The 22,712-nt window shown below is 41.8% G+C and overlaps 1 protein-coding gene across 2 annotated transcripts in view; it reads right to left on the bottom strand.

The window, feature by feature from the left end:
- Nucleotides 1–115: 115 nt before the first annotated feature.
- The window catches only part of abca12 (ATP-binding cassette, sub-family A (ABC1), member 12), a 52,212-nt gene continuing 29,615 nt past the window's right edge, over nt 116–22,712 (bottom strand). For both annotated transcript variants that reach the window (XM_040201126.2, XM_078091328.1), the window contains exons 43-71: nt 22,223–22,292; nt 21,985–22,119; nt 21,504–21,665; nt 21,107–21,290; nt 20,407–20,625; nt 19,873–20,069; nt 18,144–18,301; nt 17,318–17,545; nt 17,003–17,150; nt 16,252–16,498; nt 14,921–15,010; nt 13,839–13,926; nt 13,542–13,669; nt 13,015–13,102; nt 12,736–12,844; nt 11,388–11,442; nt 9,752–9,929; nt 9,388–9,503; nt 7,373–7,535; nt 6,846–7,102; nt 6,436–6,640; nt 5,963–6,072; nt 5,236–5,386; nt 2,813–2,947; nt 2,220–2,323; nt 1,926–2,018; nt 1,683–1,788; nt 1,314–1,451; nt 116–845 (exon numbers count right to left, since the gene is read on the bottom strand). In XM_040201126.2, the coding sequence (XP_040057060.2) occupies nt 741–845; nt 1,314–1,451; nt 1,683–1,788; nt 1,926–2,018; nt 2,220–2,323; nt 2,813–2,947; nt 5,236–5,386; nt 5,963–6,072; nt 6,436–6,640; nt 6,846–7,102; nt 7,373–7,535; nt 9,388–9,503; nt 9,752–9,929; nt 11,388–11,442; nt 12,736–12,844; nt 13,015–13,102; nt 13,542–13,669; nt 13,839–13,926; nt 14,921–15,010; nt 16,252–16,498; nt 17,003–17,150; nt 17,318–17,545; nt 18,144–18,301; nt 19,873–20,069; nt 20,407–20,625; nt 21,107–21,290; nt 21,504–21,665; nt 21,985–22,119; nt 22,223–22,292 (4,167 nt within the window). In that variant the 3' untranslated portion in view covers nt 116–740. The remainder of the gene's footprint in view (nt 846–1,313; nt 1,452–1,682; nt 1,789–1,925; nt 2,019–2,219; nt 2,324–2,812; nt 2,948–5,235; nt 5,387–5,962; nt 6,073–6,435; nt 6,641–6,845; nt 7,103–7,372; nt 7,536–9,387; nt 9,504–9,751; nt 9,930–11,387; nt 11,443–12,735; nt 12,845–13,014; nt 13,103–13,541; nt 13,670–13,838; nt 13,927–14,920; nt 15,011–16,251; nt 16,499–17,002; nt 17,151–17,317; nt 17,546–18,143; nt 18,302–19,872; nt 20,070–20,406; nt 20,626–21,106; nt 21,291–21,503; nt 21,666–21,984; nt 22,120–22,222; nt 22,293–22,712) is intronic.

Below are 22,712 nucleotides of genomic sequence, written 5' to 3'. Positions count from 1 at the left end.
TATGTTGTCTTCATCAGGACACTGATTTCAGGACACTGAAAATACAAAGATTTTGAAGGTGATCCAATGCCAAAATATAAGCATGCAAGCATGTACAATAAGAAAAACACAGCAGTTGCATTTGATATATATCTTTATTAGATAAATAGATAAAAATATGCTTGACACATTCGGTTTGGTTGAGAATTGGCCCATTAGATGGGGAAGGTCTATTACATGTTCATTATACTAATTCTAATAGTTTTATTGACTTGAAAATCTGCATATTGAGGATGTTTTGAAACGTTTTCTTTTGCCAAATTGAATCCGCCATGCATTTTCATTAAAGAAATTAATTTAAAAAAGAATTTATATATTTTTATATTTAATGTGAGTGCTTTAAGGTGATGTAACATTAAGGTAAAATTAATATCATTCTTAGTTAAAAAATAATGTGTTTTTGTTTTCAGTGCCCCAACCAAAGATAACATCACTCCCTATATGATTAAATCATTATAATTCTTCATTAAATCATTATCATCCTTCATTAAAATAAAATCAAGAGAATTAAAGGTAAACATGTGTGTGGTTTGACAGAGAACTTAAATGCATCACCTTTATCATAATCAGTATAATTTAGAGCAGAAAGTATTCTTTTTTTAACATACATGGCAATTGCAGATTTAATACAGACAGATATTGCATTTTGTTTCACAATAGATATTGACAAGAAATGGCAAAGAAAAGATTGGCATTTAGTTCTATGTTTCTTCTGCCTTGATGGAGTCCAGGTCATAATGTCCTCCTTCACCGTCCAGGGATATGGATTCCATGGTGATATTTCCCATGGCAAAGTTGATGAAGACCTTTGAAAGTTCAGCAATATTCATTAAGTGTCATGCTTATATAAAAGACAATTATTTTTCTCATAAGTATCATTTTTATTAATCTGCTGTTGTCCTCCACAATCCCCCTATCTGTATTCTTCCAATGGTATCTTCCAATCCCAAAGCCCCAGAAGGGCAGAGTAGTTGAAGAAAATCAGCATTGGCTGCATATAAAGATGATGGAGTCTTTCCGAACCCATATTCCATCCATGTTCCTCCAGGCACACACCCTCTGTCAGCTTCCATCGGCTGCTTCTAAACTTTTTACACTCAAGTCTTTCACTCCCACTCAGCTTTGTTCTGTCCCCGCTTCCCCTCCCCGGTCTCTCATCTCCTGTCCCTGTTTTCTGTCCCTCGTTGCCACCCCCCACCTCTGCAAAGCCTCACGCCAGTCCCCCACCCCTTCTCTCGCTCTCTTTCTCTCTATGCCCTGTTTCATATTCTCACCTCATCCAGTGTGGTCTGGCTCACGGAGAAGTGTTTGATCTGCAGGGAATTCTTGTTTGACTCCAGCTGGTCAAAGATGTCAGCCACCCCCCCTGGAGCAGTTGGTACGTGGTATTCCACCATGTTGGAGTGCTGGTCCTGTGTATTGAGACAGAATGCATGGAGGAGGGTTAAATAATACATATTCTGTTTGTGTTAACAGAATTTCGTAGAACGGAGTAAAAAAACGTCCGCACCGATCCGAGCAAACTCGTAGCCATGACTTACTGCTATAGCTGGGACTTTAATTATAAAAACGAAGACTCTTTAGAAAGAAATGAGTTATCTACCAAGTACTCTTAACTACTTTAAATTGCTGGCAAAGTTCACCTTTAGGTATGTGCTGTGGAATCGGTCTCGCATGAAGCAAGTGATTGCTTCTGCGTCACAGGAGGCATCGGCCAGGTACATCTTCACGGTGAACCCGCTGCCAAACCTGCACAAAGGAGATTTGCGAACAAAGCACCGTGTCGTTACATGTCTGACTGTGGAGAGTCCAATGCAAGAAAGGACCACAGAAGGGGAAGAATAGGAGGTTATGGGTGTATGGTGGGACGAGCAGAGGTCACTAACCTGTTCTTAATGTGCTGCAGGGAGCCCAGGCAACGGAACTGACCTTTCACCATGATTGCAAGACGGCTGCACAGTGCCTCACACTCCTCCATGCTGAGAGATAGAGACAAAGAGAGATAAGTAGAAGGTCACACTAGGAGCCTTTGAGCATACAATACAGCGATTAGCCATGAATGTTGACATATAGAAATAATAATAATAATACATATAAACATACATTTGGTACACTACTTATAAACACCGATTCATAATTATCAGTCTATTAAAAATACACACTAAATTAAAAAGACTAACCTGTGAGAAGTGAGCACAACGGCACATTTTCCTTTCACTTCTTCAGAGATGATTTTCCAAAGGTGACGCTTGGTGCGAGGGTCCATGCCAGAGCTTGGCTCGTCCTGCGGAGAGAGAAGGGATGAGAAGAGGTTATTAGGGTGTGTGAATGCATCAGTGGAAGGTTGAAATCGAGATTGTGACAGGAATAGGAAAACAAGGAGTACATTAAGGAAGCCAGTGTATTTGCAAGCAGTGTGCAGTTCATAGGCAGGGAACTGTTATGGACAAAGCAAAAAGAGCGGGACGGTAAGGAAATAAATAAAGTATGGAGAACGAGAAAAAAAAAATGAGCTGAGGGCACAACTAACAAAAGAGAATTTAATGGAGACCTGTGGTAGAAGAAAAATTGAAAGCTAACAGGGAAGACCTCCCTTGGGTGAGCCTGTAGAAACAAGCTAATTAGCCTTATGAGATCTCTCAAGTCTAGGGGATCAATATCTACTTTACTTCAACGGTCCTTCAGGGGGAATAGTTGTACATAGTTAGTTTCATATTTGCTGTCAGGTGACGAGTTAGACAATTGAATGGGTTACGAGCAGGTGTGTCCTCACCAGGAGTAGGATTTGAGGATGTCCGACGAGAGCCAGCGCAGTAGAGAGCTTCCTGCGGGTGCCGCAACTGTAACTATCAGTGATGACGTCTCTATGGTAGATTAGCTCCAGCCTCTTAAGGAGGTAGTCCACCGCCTTTAAAAGAGAACACAAAGGAGGATTATACACGAGCTGAACATAATAACAAACACAACATGAAAAATATTTGCAGTTTGATGTGATATGAAAGGTTAAAAAGATTAAAAAAGGGACAATGTTGGCTTTGTCTTATTCCAAATGAGTTTATATGGTCGGCGATCGAAACCATTCACCTACTGCAAACGGACAATCAATGTAGTGGAAATGTAATAGTCCAGTGGTAAGACGCTGGGACTTAATGACCGCTCTGAATTCCACCGACCAGTATGCTGCTCTCTGCTCTCAATCCTCCAACCAAGGCTGCAGCCGATCTACTCTGAGGATCATTTCCCGTCCCTTTAATCTATCAACTGGAGGATCTCTCTGAGGAGGAAATCCAATATCTTCATACACACCTGATCAAAGTATAGGTGGATTTGCACAAAGCTTTTCTGAAGGGAAAGGGTGGCCATTTTTTTAAGCAACGTATTGGCTTAATGTTATTGGCTCCTCTTAGTTGGTCCAGCCGCCCCCACATGACTGAGGCATCTATCGGTCACACACCCATGCATATTTAATCACGTATATATTTAACAACAGTGATGGTAACAATGACCTTGTAAGTTTATTCTGTTTAGGCGCCGGGCTGTCTTGGGGTATTTGTTGCATATGAATATATTCTAAGCACATTGAAAGCAGGAATTAACAAAACACCTAAATGGCTCTAAACTATTTCAGAATATTAAATGAACCACTCTCTCCCATTAGTCACTTAAAATATTGCGCTGTTCATTTTTAAATAGCTTTAGGTGATTTCCTATCGGTAAACATTGAGGAACGTTGGGGAACCAAGATCAATAAGGAAAACCAATGCATTAGATCGCTCTGTTCCCTTAGGATTATCTGCTTGTTCTCTGTGAGAGGATTTGCCTTTATTGTGGGTTTTTTACAACATACTGTAGGACATTACATGGGTAAAATATACAGTACCATTAGCTGAATTTGAATTATTGGCACCAGTGTTTTCCCCTAGGTTTCCTGCTTTAGTAGCGGGCATGCGGCCAAAGTGGGGGGTTCGTTGTCTGTCCGCGGGGCGGAACTGCCGTGCGTGGGAACAAAACAATAATAATTTAATTCCAGACTTTCTCAGGGGGCGTGGAGGGGGGGGGGGTATAATGGTTGGGGAAACACTGAGCACTGGCAATATATCATATAATGGACTGCGTCACGTTGCAATATAGTATGTTGTTTTTATGTTCTCTCATAAAAGCCGCTTTCTATCACCTTTGATGTAACAGCTCATTAAGCCTGACAAAACCACGTCAATGCGAAATGACCCCATTAAGGCTTGTCTCATTATCCGCAGCTAGGGGACTCTCAGTGGGACGCAACATAAGAGGAACTCTATATATAACCTCATCTTTGTGAATTAGCCCGACACCGATGCCGCGGCCATTGTAACCATTGTTGTCACTATCCTCACCAGAGAAGAGGGGCTATAAAAACAGCAGCAACGCCGATTCGAGCAAAACAGATCCATTTCTGTGCTTCACTGTGTCTGTGTGCATGACTCTGTAACATGACTGAGATAGTCAGAGAAAATCAATGTTTTGTGGTTCTGGATCCTAAAATGTATAAAGGTCTGGAGGGAGAGACAAACAAAGTGTGATGTTTTTTCTGCATACAATTTAGATTCGCTATGTCCTTACATCTTTTGGACATACATATATACAGTATATATATATGAATGAGAGAGAGAGAGAGAGAGAGAGAGAGAGATTTCTTTTTGGGTTCTTTATTTATGGGGGAGCGATGTTCATGATGGGAAATCAGAAATCACTCATCTGTGATTGATTATTCTACGGATTCCTTTAACGGCAACAGCAGAAGTGAAAGACAGGCACACTCCGTAATCACCAGAGATGCAAGATTGATTAGCTCTCAGAAAGATAAATGAGAAGAACGGTGCTAAAGTGACACGTCAAATGAAATCCTCTCATCATCAAAGTATCGTTTAAATGTGAATTTATCTGCACTGAAGCATACAGCATCAGTTTGATTGTGAAGTTTGAATTGCACCAGCTGACAACAAAAGCTTTCCCATTTTGCACAGCATTCAGCACACCTCACTCAACATGTCACACCCTCCGATTGGGGATGCAAGGAAGCATCAACATTTACATTTACTACTGCTGTAGTTGGAGTGCATCTTTGAATTTATATCAGATCCCGTAAAACTTTGTGGCCAGTGTTGCCGCTACCCGGAGCTTTGAAAAGCAACTCAAGCGTCTGCAGGGCTTTCTTACCCCGTCTATCTCCTTATTTGAGATGCCTCGGATGCGAGCGTAGAAGTACAGGTGCTCTTTTCCAGTGAGCAGATTGTCCAGCGCGTCGACCTGGGGACAGTAGCCGATGTTGATTCCCTTGTTACGGCACTCCATGATGTCCACCAACCGCCTAGGGGAAAACACACCAAAGAAAGACACATTCTCTTAAATGGCATCAGGGCAGATGGAGGTGTACGGAGTTCCATCAGCCCTGATGCCTGCTGGGAGTACCCAGAAAACAGCTTAACAACAGAGCTGTTGTAGGCGGGCAGAAAAGAGAACAGTTTACACCTGTATAGGAGAGTCTGAGATATGGGTACTATATGAAGTGTCTGCTTGCTATAACCCAAACCACTCACTATCACGTTGTGGCTTTGTGGATATTTGCTCCATGCAAATATAATTAAGCACTGTTTCATTAGACAAATACCTATGCACCTGTAGAAAAGCAAATCAAATATGGTCTGCAGCCAGCTAAATTTGAATTACAATAATATAAATGAAATAATTTTTCCCGTAAAACCCAATCTTTCTGTGTCTATGGTGCAGGTAAAAATAAGCTTGGTTAACATTTTGAAGAAAAGGGATAGCAAAAACAAAGTTCTTACTAAAAAGGTACAAGTTTTCATAATATCCAAAGTAGATTTCCCCCAGTTTTGCATTGCATGTATGTGATAATTAACAAATAATTGAATGATTAGCTTACCCATCCCAATCCCTGATCTGTGCTGTGCCATCAGTTGGGCTGACATCTCCAGTCAGCATCTTAAAAGTGGTGGTTTTTCCTGCTCCGTTCACTCCCAGCAGACCAAAGCACTGCAAACAAACACACATTGCTTAGTGATCCTGAAACCTTTCAGACAACAGCTGTAATGGCCAATATTGCAATCTACAGAATGGCACAAAAGCACTTGACGAGTACCCAGCCCGCCACCCCGCTGAGGGATGCAACCTGGAGTCATATTGCACAACTGTGTTGCAAGTTAGAAAACACCAACAGGAAGCTGCATTGTAAGTTAAGCCTTGGCTATTCTCTTGCACAAAGCGACAAATGATTTAGATGATTACAGAATTACAGCTATTATCACAAGAGGTTGATGATAGCCAGAAATGGCAGGATTCCCTAATCACCATCTAACTGACTAAGATGGATATACATTATTAGGTGTAAAGGCTTACCTCTCCAGCAGGGATGCCCACAGAGAGCTTCTTGACGGCATGGACCTTCTTATTGAGGTGTTGATAGACCTTAGTCAGCTGGTTGACCTGCAGAACATCCGTGCTGGCCGCTCCAGTGGACACACGCAGGCGCTCAGTTGCCACATCTTCATCTTCCTCCCCACAGGCCACCTGTGGTACTGGCTTACTGGCCCATATTAGATCCCTGCAAAATATGTTCAATATTTTATCTAGTGCGTTTGTGAGTAATGGCCAATGACCAATACTTTGGGCTTGCATTGTTTTTTTAATAAAAAAAGAAACACTTTAGTTAGTTTTCTCAAATTATTTTTAAATGATGTATGATGCATTTTTCAACACGGTTGGTTGTGTACCGCCAGAGTTACCACCACACCATCCATTTTTCTCACCTGATTTTGCGTTTAAGAAACTTGTTGAGTAGGAGGCGCAGCGTGAAGAACACCAAGCCCTGGATGAAAGAGGAGAGAAACATCCAGCCCAGGCCATCATCCATGGAGAACGGGTTCTGATAGGCGTCAATGCCGTAGCCACTGAGCAGCTGGACCGCCATGTTCTTCCTGGCTAGCTCCATCAAACCATTCCCAAAGTTGAACTGGGGGAAGATGAGGAAGGCTTGGCTGAGGCTGTCGAAGATCCCCTTGATGAACTGCAGCATGGACACAAAAACACAAAATATATAGACAAGAGTGAGAAGAGAGGACATGAAAACAGCGTCTGCAGTGCTGACAGCTCATCCTGGATTCTAATCCTCTCTTTTATTGAGGTACGTTTGCCCTTGTCTCTCCTCTGCTACTTCATATCAATGCAGGAACAAGGACTGAGCAGTCACACGTTTGGGTTCGAGTGTGTTTAACTACTTCAGATTTTCAGTTGTTAACAAAAGGCATCCTCACATACTCTGGCAGCTCATACTGACCTCATGGTTGTGTCTTGAAATTTCACTCAAGAAGAACAGGATGGAGGTGGACATGATGGTGTTGACACTGATGAAGAGGTTGATGCACACATAGGAGATGAAGGCCATCTCTGTGTCCTTGAAGATGCCGGATAACAGATACATCCAGGGGAATGTAGACCACCTGAGGGATTGACAATGACAGGATACTTTAAACCCAGCATCAAATAAAAATAACTTCACACACGGCCACATTAGCATAGCCCTCCTGTGCTCTCTCTTCGTTGCTTCCAAACAGAGACAAACAAAGTGGATATGAAAAATCCAACCAGCCTTCCTCACAGGTGCAACATCTAATATGACATGACCTTAAACTTTTTCCTTTTTTTACTGAAGTGAATCAGGCCTTTCACAGACTTAACAGGGCAGCCGTGAGCTTGATGAAAATAGGCAGAATAGTGAAGAGGAAGGTTTAAAAATAGCACACCGTGAGGAGGGCAAACATTAATTCATGACGCCAAAAGAGAGGTAGATTAACTACTTCCCTCTTTATTCTCCTGGTTGCAGAACATCCTTTTTTTTATTGTACTAAGGAAAGCCAGAGAGCGAGGGGAAAGACAAGTAAGGGGAAAAGTAGGGTGGGGAAAGAGAGAAACAGAAACAAATAGAGCCAGACAGAGACGGAGCATGCCATGCCCCCCCCTCCAAAAAAGTTGCTGGATAGGCAGACTGCGGGAGCCAAGCCATAACGAACAGAAGCAAGAAGGCTGCAGAGCGGACCAGGTGAGCGCCAACTGACAGACTGTAATTATTCATTGCTTGGGAGGGAGACATCTGTCTGATAAATGCGAATCAGAGTGCTGACTTGGCCTCCGCGCACACAGGGCTCAGGACGAGGTCTACGTGAGTAACCGGAAAGATATGAGACTACATTTCAGCGACTTGAAGGGAATCATGGTAATTACAACAATCCAGCTGTGGGGAAACAAGCCGTCTCATTGGTTGGGAACCTTTCCCAAAATGTAAATCTCATTGTTGGATTAAAAATCTGGGTGTTGTAAGAACACAATATGTCAATATTGTTATTGTCACCGAAACCGTTGGTGCCTGATCCCCTTCACCTCAATCTCCCGCTCTCTGGTTGGGTAATACGTCCTCTTCTCACTCAGAAGGCTGCCCAGGTACTGATTCAGGCTCTTGTCATCTCACGCCTGGACTACTGTAACTCCCTCCTGGCTGGTCTCCCTGCTACCGCCATTCCACCTCTGCAGCTCATTTAGAATGCAGCAGCTCGACTGGTCTTTAACCTTCCGAAATTCTCCCACACTCCTCCACTCCTCCGCTCTCTTCACTGGCTGCAGAGAGCCTTCACATCTAAAGACACACCTCTTCAGACTCTACCACTAAAAGACTAACAAATTGCAGCACTTAAATTGTACTTATAACGCCACTCATCTATAGCAAATTGTAAATTAGCTTATTTGAGGAAATTGCAATTTCTTGTTTCTTGTTCTTCTGAGTTTGTACCCTATGGTTGAATGCACTTATTGTAAGTCGCTTTGGATAAAAGCGTCAGCTAAATGACATGTAATGTAATGTAAGAGCATGTTACAAGCATGTTGGTGGTGTTTTTCTATCTGCCATTCAGTACTGCCATCATTTGTTTGCAAGATTTTTTTTTTAATTGAGCTGTGCTTGTGTTTGCAGAGCAGAAGCCTCCTAAGGCTCAGTGATGTAAATCACAAAGTAACATACCCGGAGTCTATAAAATAGTATATTTAATAATAATAGACAGTTTAGAAAACTTTAATTGATCAAATTACCCTGAGCATTTATATTGTCCTTGGGTGTATGCTAAGGATTATTGTCTTACTTGAAAAAAATGTTTGGGTTAAAAGTAGTTAGTACAGTGATTTTGTCTCTGAAAGGCTAGATTCATTTTCAGGTTCTTGGTCAATAATGTCCTGAAAAAAGACCAATAATAATACTAGAATACGTTATTATATTCAGAGGTTCTGTGGGGCCGAATCCCTCACCCAAAGAGCACCAGAAGCACGGTGACAGCGCCCAAATTTTGCCGATCTGTGAATGCTGGAACCTGGAAAGCTGCAATCACGATTATAGTCAAGGTCACGGGGATCAGATATATGATCTGTGGATAAAAAAAAAACAAAGGCACGTCATTCACTTCAAATCTGTTACCAATCGATAAAAGTATACTTTGATGAATAAATTCATGAATACATTATTAGCCAACTATAAATGTTTAAAATGTTTTTGCATGTGCTATTTAAATCTGACAATGACATTAATGAGCACAATTTTGAGAAGCAGGTTTTGGGCTACATTCGACAGGTTGTTGTTTGGCTCTCCTGTTGTGTGGGGATTAGAGGACGTTACCATGTCATAGAAGAAGTTCACAGCCCAGTATAAGGGTTCGCTGATGCCGGAGATGTGCTGGAGCTGCTTGGAGCCACTGTGGTGCTCGTTGACTTCATAGATGGCGAAGCTGGCTGTCGTGATGGAATAACCCGTCAGCACACACATAGCCACCATGATCTGGAGCAATCCCTGGATGCTGTGAGGAAAAAGTACAATCGTTCACACAAAAAGGGACAAAACTGGCATCAGTAGCTGTCAGCCACGTCCTTTGAACTAGTGAACTCTATTGAAGTCCATTATATTCCTGCATGCTAAATTTGGTCGAACTGCTTTGCGTTCCGCTACGAGGCTGCAGTACCACAGGTTGAGACACAAGGATGGGAACAGCTATCATGCCGTTCCCTGCATGGACCGGACTCCTTTTAAACTCCTACTTCAAAAGTGGCATTTTGAACAAACAGCTTTGTTAAACGCAATGCTCTGCCCGGCAACTCACAAGATAAGAACTGTAATAAAAAAAACACTTCACACTGCGATTGCTGCGTAGTCTGTAATCCAGTGCTGCTGCTGGGAGGCTGCAGACTGCAGACAACCAGCTGAGAATTAGATGCCTTAGTTACACTTCAACCCAGAGCAATCTCTCAAACTTTCTTCAAGCCGCTACCTGTTCACCCCCCAAGCTCTCTTTCCCACCCTACATGCGGATATAATACTTCCGCCTCTGGCCGGGGCCCAACTCACACGACCAAACGGAAAGAGCAGCAGCTGTGAGGATGAGGATGAAGCTGGCCGTGTCATCAAGCCGGAAGAGAATAGCAAAGCGGGACATTTGGTGGGCGATTGAGGGCAGCGCTAACTACGGAGTAGCTACTGAGCAAATTTGCCAGCAGTAACCGTAGTGTAACCGTAGTGTTTTTAACAAAGTCAGAGCTCCCGTGCTAAGCAAATAGACATTTTAGTAACAAGCCTATTGTAGCTTCATGCAACTCAAGACAAATCAACGCACCAGTGAGGAGCACATGTGCACATGCATCCGCTGCAATACCTAAGAAGGCAAATAGCTGTGAAATTACCAAACATAACTGTTACACCAAATTAACTGAAAAAATCAAGGAACTAGGTAGCGAAATGGCTTCATGATGCCACCATGTCAGCTCAATACTTGTGATTAGGATTTCTTGGATTATTATCTTCTGCATTATTATCATCCTTACATGTTTGCACATATACAGGCAAGCAAACACCGAAGCACAGATTTTGCAGTCCGGGTCTCTAAAACAGTGTGGAGTATTTAAATAAACTCATTTTGGGAAGTGGGGTAGAATCAATCCACCTCTGTGCCACCTTCAGGGTAAACACTCATTATATTGGGACTCTGATCAATAGTGCAAGCTCAGGGAAATCTATTTAGAAAATCAAATAGGGGTAAATACCGCTGTCATGTACCTCCATGCCCTGAGTCCACCCTGACTGGTACAATGACTCAATAATTTAACTTTGGCTCAAACAATAGTCATCACGACTCAACTAACGTGGAAATATTTTTACCAATTAGAACGCTAATTAGATTCTATTTTGCAGATGTAATCATTGTGATATTGCTGAATACTGAGAGCCAGCTCGGTAGAAGGAATAATCTAAAGTCAGTCCTTACATTGAATCTTCATCATCTGCCCGGCCAAAATAGGGATGACTGGAAACGGAAATGGCTGTAGTAGAAAAAACAAACAAATACCGAGTTAGAAATAGAAACACATGAACCAAATGAGCAAACATACTCTCTTATTCAGGGACAGTCAATTGAAAAATTTATTGGAAGATTATGTCATTTGCCAGAGCACACAAGGGAAATTGAATTATCTTCATAATTTTTTCAGGGTCTTCCAGATGTTCACAGATGTGAACTGCCTCCCTACATGTCTCTGCTTACATTTTCTGAGAGGAGAGGGCGAGTTAACCTAAAGCACCAACATATTGGGGTTGATCCAAATTAGATCTGTAATCATAACTATTATTGTTATGTGTTTTACTACCCAATTCATGTGCGGATTTCTTGAAAAAGTGTTTGGTCCAAAGGTGCTTAATAAACAGTTGAGTAACCATGTGTTTTCTTGGGTAGATAGATTGGGAGACAGAAATTCAATCCAAAACATTATTGCAGGTGAGAGTGATTAGAATCTCCAGTGTGGCCAGCGGGCAGGAGTGAGTGTCATAGCACATCTGGCAGTCAGCAGCCACTGTGAGGGTGGTATTAAAAACGAAAAAACGTCTGATGCCGACCTCCAAAGAATCCCAACCCAGCTGGTGCTGCAGTAGTGTGAGGGTTAGAACTTCACATTTGACTGATAAACCATCACCTTGAAAAGCAATCTCCTTGGATGTGCCCTCCTCACACCGACGTGAGTCTGCAGGAAACACTCACTCAACCCTCGAGCACTTTTATTTGCCTTTGTGAATGAAAGGTGTGCGTACGTGTGTGTGCTTCTGTGCATGCACTATATGTTTTTATGAGCACATTTACTTGTGTGTTTGTCAGCGTGTGTGTGCGCCTGCCCGCAGGCAGATGGTCAGGGTGATAGACAGCTAAAACAGTACTGAAAACGTGGGCCAGTCTCATTCCCAGTAAGCGGCACTCATCAGTATGCACCATGCGTGTGGATGTGAGGACACATAGCACCCCCTGGCTTTAATCTAGTGAAGTTAGACTATGAGTAAACCGTTTACAGCTCTTTTGATATGTAGTATACAACATGCACGGTCAGCATTGATGGACAGATACATTTAACCAATGATGATGTGTCTCATCCCTTTTGAAAAATCTCAGCCATGTCTGAGTGAAACCTTTGCCTCAGCTGGCATTTTTCAATAACCAGAGATTGTTGTGTGAATAATGGACAATAAAGGCAACAACTATGTCTGGAGACATTTTTTAAATAACTTACATATCAAATAGACCGAAAGCTCAGTTTACTAATTTAATAACCATTTTCATTTCAGCTCACCATATTTATGTGGATCCTTGTCTGCTGGCAGATTGGAGCGCAGGATGAGGTTGTTGAGGCTGTTTAAGTATGCTGGCATTGTGTGATGACCCTCTGGGTTGAACCACACCTAAACCCATGCAAGCACAACACCGAATGTTTTGAAATCAATGCTTTGCAGATTCTTGTTACAGTGGAACTACTTTAAGATGGGATGTTGCTTTTTAACTTTTCAACTCATCAGTGCAGCGGTTAAAGTAATAACAAGACCGGCAGCTGGGTAAAGGGAGACAAAGTTACCTTAGACAGAGTACGGTTTTTGGGTACCGCTATTAGGTCCATCTGTAAGTCAGAAGGGAGAGGCATGCCAAAGGCGAAGCCACCATACCTGAAACCACAGCAAAAACAATCCTGATGGTAAAAAGCATCAGAGCCCACATTCAAAGTCCGGGTAGCAATACATGAAGATGGAATTTATTGTAGTCAACGGCTAATTAGATTTTTTGCAAATCCTTGTTTTTGATACATTTTACTGTCCACTCATATATTATTTACGAAAAAAGGAAGTTAAATTGATACTAGAGAATCACTGTATTTTGTCATTTGGGTCAATTGTCAACTCTAAATTAAAATATATTGAGCTTGATACATTATTAGTAAACTATCCGAAACTAAATTATATAGTACACTGATGAAATATTATGTAATGCAATTAAAAGCATGGGAAATACTATGTAAGCTAACAACTTCACCTCATAAGGTGGATGCAATCCGATTCGCACTCCATGTGGCAACATAAACCCAACGTAAACACAGCTTGCATTCACCTGTTCCTGATGAAGTCATTTGCTGTGGCCGCAAGATAGTTCTCCACATTGACGCCACTCAGGTTATACACAGTGTGAGATGAAGGGATCTTCTTGTGGGGGGGCTGGTAGCTATCTCCATCACAAATCTGCAGTTAAGTGAAGAGAACAATGCATTACACTGACCCATTTCCACAGGAAACACATTCATGTAGAGAGACACTGATGCAAAAATAAACCCTCTCTGGCACGCACACACATGCGCACACACGCAAACACATGCAAACACACACATTTTCTTCTGGGACCCGGTCTCACCTGTTTCTGACTGCTGCATTTACAGACACTAAACGCTTTGGAGCTGTTCCCTCTGGAACTCCAGTTGTTTGTGCTTTCTGCGCAGGTCCTTAAAAAGGGGAAAATTCACAAAGTGAAATGGTGGCTTGGTAGAATGATGGTTGTCTGCGGTGCATGATAATGCCACATGGTTATAAAAAAAGACTCCACAACACATCTTGCATCAGTGCTAAAAAACATGAGTGCATATGGTGGCAAAAATCTGTAACCATTCATACAGCTTCTGTGAGCTTGTAGGATTTTTGTTAGGTCAGGACCTCACTATTTTCTCTGGTCTTAGTATTATTAAACAGTTTCAAAAGCTGATTAATATTGTGTGACATTTACTGGGTGACGTGATGTCCAAATCTCCCACATTAGGTTTTCTGCCAAATGCCTTCAGGGACACTTGTCGAATTGTGGAATTAAAAAAAGAGACCGTAATAACAGCCGTGTTACTGCCTGCTACTTCAGATCTAAATTGGTCAAAAACTATGGCCACAGGCTCGGGACCATACCAAACCTTTACTGTATATGTAGCATACAGCACCCTTACAGTCGTTGTCGTAATGTGATTATAGAACAAACATTATATTATATCATAAACAAAACACGCCATCTCCTTTGCATCTTGAGATATCTTTGTCTCATTCACTCTCTCTCCCTTCATTTCATTTTTTTTTGGCAGAGCGTTTTAAAATGCCACTGAGGTCTAGTTCATGAGTGTCAACATTGATTTAAGTGCCTGTAAGGGAGAAATCTCCCCTATAAACACACAGTGTTTACAGAATACAAAGCAGAGTCCTGATGCAGTACATACTGTACGGCAAGAAAAAAAGAGAGGGAGGACCTTGGAAAGCCGGGGGGGAGAGACAGCGGGAATCAGACAGGGGAAGAAAGATAAAATGAAATGATGAGGGATGAAAAGAAGGACTAAGGGTGAAATGTGAAAATAACAGGTGAAAAAGGGTAGAATGCAAAGGGAAACTGAACAATGACAAAGACTCTATATTGTATAGGAAGGAAGGAAAAAGAAAGCTTGCGTTTGAGGTGAGATTACATACGGGTTGTCGGACTTGTCGAGGCAGGCGTTATCGATCCCAGGGAATGACATCATGGTGTCCTTCAGCTTGTTGGAGTCAGGATTTTGGTTACTATGGAGTCAAAGAATCCAACAGTCAACCTCAACTCAGAGGGTACACAGGTGTTTTAGTTACTACACCATAATTAAAGCAATAAAAAAAAATTAGACTCCAACATGGCAGAGCGGTCCAACTTTATGGATTTATTTAAATCTATTTTTGTTGGCCGTACATAGTATTTACCAACCAAATATTGCCAATCAAGTCACTGTGATTGTAACAATACTAGATTATATATAATTATTACATATAAAATATACATATAAATATTACATGGTTTTCTACTTTCAATTTAAGCAAATGCTTTTTTATTTTCATTTGACCGTTCCCTTTTAATAAAACCTCATCAATAAACATTCAGGTCATTGCATTTATATTGCTTAGAGCAAAGTCTGAAAATATAATTCTCTCTCTAAAATATAAGACAAAGACAACCTTCCTAATCACAAAATTAAAAAAAAATATATATATTATTTTTTAACCACTTAAGTCTATCAAGCTCAAGAAGACTTGGCAGAGCGTCCAAGCGGCCTTTGATATGAATCGGCCCCTGAGCCTTTTCTCCCCGGCTACATATCCCTTGATCAAACAGTAGCAGACAGTAGAAGACATCTAGCAACCTCCTGACGCTCTTAATCCCTCTCCCTTTGATCTGACATCTCATCACAATCATCTCTTTTCCTCACGTTCTCTCTCCTGCCCTCCCCTTGAGTCTATATGCCCTTCATCAAACTGCAGCTTTAAATTCAATCAATATCAATTAAGAAAAGTTGTGCCCCGCAAATGATGAAGGAACCCAACGAAACAATCAAGCTAAAAGTTGCATCAAAGTTTTTATAAAACGCCAGAAGGCAGCATGCCAATACAACATCTTGCAAGCTTTGCCGCGAAACCAAGTCAGTTAAAGTATAAGATATATCACTTGAGATGCACATAACTTTGATGATTTGTTTGTAGCCTTTTCCATAATTGACCACATTTATACAGTAAATCATTTTTGGTATTTTCTTGCGATTGCTCAAACAAAATACGTTGAATTTAGCTCGGAAAAGACACATTTTTCACGGACACTGGTGTGATCATTTCTCATAAGCATTGGTCTGACCATGTCAAGTTAATTTAAATAAAAGAACAGAGTTCTATTGAACCCCTCTAAAGATTCTTGGTGTAAAAATCACCCTGGTTAACCTTATTTGCTTCTCTGTCCTCCCCCTCCAATGCTCCCTTGTCGTGTATCCGCCATGGGGACTGACCTGAAGAAAGAGTAGCTGGGGGAAAAGCTGTAGAGCGCCGGGCTGAGCTCCAGCTCAGGGTAGTGCTGCAGGTCGCTCTTGATGGAGCTCATACCCATGGCAATCACCATGAACAGAACAGGGAGAAGGATCTGGGAGATCAGGCCCTTCCAGTCTCTGCGGCTGTGGTGGAACCTCTTGATCATGATGGCTGTCGTCTGCTGCCATACCAGGGCCATGCCGCTCACCACGGATGGACCGGTGAGCTCTGCAACACGATGGTGAGGAGATTTTGACAGGATTTGATCAATTCGGTTGCGCCTGCCTTCTATCTCCAGAGCACACTGAGCTAAAGGTTAACGGGTAGATTGGATCGCAACAGATGTCAGTGCGGTGCATCAAAGTATGGAATATTGTGAACCGCTGTGGGTCAGCTAAGTAGTATACTTTAAATATTTGAGCGCAATGATAAAAATTTAAAACAGGTTAAAAAAACACTCAAAGCACATTCCTAATGATGTTACTGCACAAATACCTAACAATACGTTTAATACTAACTTTTAAATTAACTAAACAAGTGCCACCAGAGTAGAACTTTATTAAGGGATCATTTTGTTTGTTGCTGGGTGTCGTTTCAGTTTTGCTGATTGTTTAATGAATTTTTTGCTCCCACGGGCTGTGTTGGATAGATATAGACAGATGTTACTGCCCGATTGTATTTAAAAAAACGGCAGTTTTACAGCGTTATCCCAGCTTGCATAATTCTGCTTACTGATATTGTCATCAAAGTTGCTTTCACTGGAGTCTGAAGAGAAGCTGTCGATGGAATCATTGTCAGAAATTGTTTCTGAGATAGACAGGGGGCTTTGGTCAGTTCCATCTTCTTCTTCTGCATTCCCATGAGTCAACTGGAGGAAAACCTACACAGACAAAAACAAACCATGACCAGTATGTACAAAAAAGCATATCAGAATAATTTCACAGCTTTTAATTATGCTCGTATGACGATATGATCATAGTTCATGAGCATGAAACCCCTTTTTCTTCTCTGTCTGCGGCGTAAAATTGTTGTTGTGTATGCGCTGACCTCCTCCAGGGTGGTGTCAGAGATGCCATAGCCCCCCAGCTGTAGGGCATCCAGGTTGGAGTCCAGTGCGGTCAAGAGGGAGCGGTATGAAGGGGCGTTGGAAGAGGTGAAGGGGGGCAGGGAGTAGACCAGGTCGCCCCCAAGGGCCTCCTTCAGTCGAGCTTCTGGTACATGAGCTTGGACGAAGGCCTTCAGCTCAGCGTTGTCGATCTGCTCCGAGTTTTGCGTCTGAAGAGAGGAGAGCAGAAACACATTATGCGGTAATTCATTATCAACACTGCAGCGTTATTTCTCAAAAGAAAAAAAAATCTGCTTATTTTGGGACGTGTATTTTCCACCGTTCTACCCCTGCTAACATAATCAATTTCTGAATTTTGCTACACAGAGAAGGCACTGGCTTGAAAAACACAGCATTATATGCTAGATTAGCAAAGCAGTGTGAGAAATAGTGTGCTGAAAAAAAGTATGAGCCAGTTTGAAGAAGGCAGTAGATTATTACTTGTGTTTAATTCAACTTATTTAGCAGTTTTCCAATACGTCTAAAATAATTCACACTTTTGCAGTATGTACTGTAGAGTCTAATGTGGCAGAAATAAAACCAACAATTGAATTACACATGAGCAGGCCAGCTCCTCAGTTATAATGTATTGGGGAATGTTATCTCGAATGCTGACTGTGCATCTTCATTGTTCATCAAAAGTCTGAGTAAAATGCATTATGCATTATTTTAGTGCCTCACTTCCAACTTTACTTGACTTATAGTAGAATGTTAACATAGGGCACCAGGAAAACATTATTTTGACCAGGTTGTGTGCAGGAGGAATACCTTCTTGGTGAGAGTGAGCTTGTAGCCCTGACCCAGCTTGTCTTTCAGTTGGAAAGGGGATCCACAGCATTTTAAACCTCCTCTCTCCAGGAAGGCGATGCGGTCGCTCAGTACTTCAGCCTCATCCAGGTGGTGGGTGGACATGATGACGGTGCGATCTGCAAGACACAGACATAAAACATTCTGAATTATTTGTGTGCGGATCATTATACCATTCCCAAAGCCATAACTACACCTCAAATGGTAGCTAAAGGGCGTTGTGTGAATATTAAGCAAATGTACTGCATGACAATCCAATAATTCTATGTCAGCTGAATGCACATATTTAGATTTTCTTCACCAGCCACGGTGATCTGTTGAACTCTGTAGGAGTTTTGAAAAGGGTGGAAGAACAACACAGAAGCCATATTTAGATGTGTAATAAGTTATTTTCCATAATTTCCTATTCTTGTGACTTCATATTGGCATTTTAAGTTTAGCTGCTGACAAACACACACACACACACACACACACACACACACACAACAACTCCCATCCGAATAAACAACCAAAACAACAGAAATCACAACAACACGCAAACTGTGTCGCACACATACAAATCATCAGAGGCGCACAAACAGCGAGGAAAGAATGTTTATTTATATTCCCCAGGCACCAAAATCTCATGAACATCTAAGACGGGGCCAATTACCGAGGAGATACAATTATATGTCATTTAGTCGTCTCCATGCCATTGCTGCTACAAATCAAACACAGCTTAAAGTAAAAGTACTGGATTCATTTTGATGAATTCTACGCTAAATTTAAAGTCGTAAACGTGAACAAGAAAAACGTCTCGGGGGTCTGCTACCGGTTCCTGCTCTTATACCGCCGTGCCTCTTAAGAAATGGGCAGTTCGAGGCGTCTTCAGTGGAAAACACTAGAGCTGGAGAGTTTGGAGGGCCTGGGCCATGTGATTGTTGTTTGCAATAGAGAAGACAGAGACTCTTCACAACATTTCGGTTGGAGTCTTCTGCTTGCAGAATAAGGAATCACAAGATGATACATATACAGTAGAGGCAAACACGAGGGGGGGGCTTAAAAGTAATACGCAAAATCAATTCTATGACAAATGGGAATCAATGCAATCCAGCCAGGGCTATTGAGATATGCCCTCCTAGTGTTTGTCAGAAGCCTTGCTCCTGCATTATGCACCAACTGTTGGTGAGTAATTGCAGCATGATTGACGCAGTAGTACATAATCAATTGTAGTAGTCACAGCGAGACTAAATTAAAGTGTTAATTAGGCGTGAATAACTTCAACAATGATTTTGGGGAGCCCCGGTCTGACAGAAGACATTTTTGGATTATATGAATATATGTAGCGTGTGTTGTTGATGTTTAATGTTCAATCTTTGATGGAAGCACCGCGGGGAATCCAGATTGTTATGATTTCCAAGACTGAACTAAAGTAACTAATAATATGGCCACGGGTTAGCTAAAACAGACACACGCAAACAGATAGAGACAAACTGGACAAAAGTGGGCCATGTGTTCAGCCTTGCGGGAAGCCAAAAAAGAGAATACTTGTTTTGTTTGGTCCTTTTTTCTCCACCTGCCATTTCTCTCTGCTTATTAGCATCCCTGCTGTTACAGACAGTTAACATTACGGCCACAATAGTATTATACCTTAAACTTCGATATAGAGAATGCTTTTTTAATGTTGAATGTGTGTGTGTGAGAGACTGACGTTTCTTGTACTGGATGACAATGTCCCAGATGTTGCGCCTGGAGCAGGGATCCACTCCAGTGGTGGGTTCATCCAGAACCACCAAGCGAGAACCCCCTATGAAGGCAATGGAGATTGAGAGCTTGCGCTTCATGCCGCCTGACAGGTCGCCCACCCGCTTGTGTCTGTGGGCGTGCATGTCGGTCTCCTCTAGGATCCTGGTAGGGGAATCAATGAAAAGCACATCAAGCAAACCGGATTGAATGTTATTGATTGAATAATATTGCTGGTCTAAAAAGTGTTACCAGGCACTGTTACCAGGCACTGGCTATTATCCACGGTTAAACTCTCATGGCCTCTGCCCCCTATTGCCTTTTTGTTGGTGGCACATGACATTCACAAAGCAATGGAGGTCCATTTCATGATATTCTTTTATCAAAACTGGTTATAATAATGATACCGCTGCTACATTGTGCAGAACCCCGGACATAATCTTTATGTACAGTGCATTTTGATACCGAGCATGCTCGGTGTTAACGATGATCGGTCACTCACTTGCGGACTTGCTCATGCAGTTCCCTGGCTGACCAATGTGGAGCCTTGACCTTGGCGTAGAGCAACAGGTGCTCCTTGGTGGTCATGTGGTCAAAGAGGACATCGTATTGCATGCAAACTCCGAGCTCTTTGCGAACTTCATCGATGTTGGTCTCCATGTCTCTGCCGTACACCTCAATGGTGCCCGAAGTTGGTGCGAAAAGGCCAGTCAGCAGAGACCTAAGCACAAAGATAATTTACAATGAGTTATTTCTGATTTGGTTATTTTATGTTACATATTTGGGAAAAATATATATTTTAAAAACGTTTAAAAAAGTTTAATTTGTTTGTTTTGTACTTTCTGTACAGCACTTTCCTGATGAATAAGGATTTGTTGGTCGTTTTTAGCAGTGTTGAATCTTATTTACATACTGCGCAAGCTGCTCTGGACAGGAGCATCAGCAAAACTTGTCGAATTGAAAATTGTGCTCCAGTCAACAAAAAAAACTGCCAAGCTAGTCTCTACAATAGCTGTCCTAGATTTGGACAAAACAATCCACCTGTCAGCAGAAGACCATTTAAAAGGGTTTGTTGAATAAAAGGATGCACAGACTAAATTTAAAAGACCTTCAGAATAGGAATTGGATCTTATGCTTTTGAATTCGTTTTACGACCAGCCATTTACAACTGTGGGAATGGAGAAACACTGCGCCACACTTACATTGTGGTGGTTTTACCAGCGCCATTGTGACCAAGCAGGGAGGTGACATGGCCCTCGTAGAAGGAAACATTAAGGTTTTCAATTGCTGCCCGGTCGCCGTAGCTCTTGCTGAGACCGTAGAGAGAAACGCCCACTGGGAGCTTTGAGAAGTCCTCCCCAGCTTGAGAGGATAGAGTGCTCTGGCCTGAGAGAAACATGGAGACAGAGGCGAACTGTAAATCCTACTCTCAGGGAACAGGAATAAAATGAGGTGTCGGAGTTAGCAACAAAAACAAAAATGGCATTAAAAGGAAAGACATCATGTTCAATACTTCAAAACACAACACCGGAGGAGACAACATTGCTTTTTGTTATCTTCCACTAGATAGTACAATGTAATTTTTATTTCCCCCCGTACCTTTTCCCTTGTCGTCGTCGAAGACGGGCTGGTTTTTCTGCATGATGTTGGTGAAGAAGAGTCCCTTTCTCTCCTTCTTGTTTGACTTAACGCAACAGCACAAGTCGGCCCAGAAGGAGGCCTGGAAGGGGAAGTACCATGGGACAGGGAGGCCGTACTTCCCTAAAAAAAAAAGGCAAATGAGAAGACTTGAGAAGGAGACTTCTAATTAAATCATGAAAGATTACCACTGACTTATATCCTTCAAAATTTGTACAGGATGCAAGCGCTACTTTACTAATATACATAAACAGCTAATATTATCAAGCTAATGAAAATACTGTTGTGATATGTGCTGAACAGAAAAAGACGAAGTGACGCTCACTGTTAGATGGGCTAAAGTAGAATCCAGCAAAGTAAAGCTAATCCCCGAAAAAAAAACTGTTGGATGTTCTAAAATGAATACAGACCAACTAAATTCTTATCCGATTTTACAGTTTACCTGGAAAGACCATGCGGATGTAAGCCCCAATGATGAAGTAGAGGATGGAGTCGATGAGCAGCAGCCAGCACAGCCAACCGAACGAAGATGTGTCTCCAGCTATGGGCGAGGTGTATGCATTGCTCCATTGAATGCCTGCGGAGGTCAAAAGAACATTACATTTGCTTCCCACTGACTAAAATAACTTCAACATCAAAGAAAAAGAGATAGATGCATTCACATGTCTGTATACACATACCTTCTCCTTGGGACTCGTACCGAGACACATATTGACTGGCATAACTGAAACAGGTAGGGGAAAACAAACCCTGGAGGAAAGTGAAAGAGAAATTATAGTTTACAGTAAGAAAAGCTGCAAATAAAAAGACCTGACAACCTTGTGTAGAATGACATTTTGCTCAATGCAAACAAGGTTTTAGATGTGTGCAGTAAGTTAGGCCTCACCTCCAATTAAAGATCATATCAGACAGCAGAAACCAAAATAACAAATAAAAATGCATGAATTGAGTAAAATGCAAAACGTATGTCAGCATCAGAAGGCATGATGACTGTGCCTTACAAACATAGTAGTTGTAAAGTGTGAATTTCCCTTGCATTACAATGCCATCCATGGCAAAATGTAAAATAAAACCTCGCCATGGAAAACGACTGGAGGCGGAAGCCACCATTTATGCAGACATTTTCATAGAGGAGCTGCCGTTTTGAGGCTGTAGTAATGTATTTTGAAT

Source organism: Gasterosteus aculeatus, chromosome 16 (genome assembly GCF_964276395.1).
Source record: "Gasterosteus aculeatus chromosome 16, fGasAcu3.hap1.1, whole genome shotgun sequence".
Lineage (NCBI taxonomy): Eukaryota > Metazoa > Chordata > Actinopteri > Perciformes > Gasterosteidae > Gasterosteus > Gasterosteus aculeatus.
The sequence above is the reverse complement of the archived record's forward strand: the minus strand, read 5'-3'. Positions and strand labels throughout refer to the sequence as shown.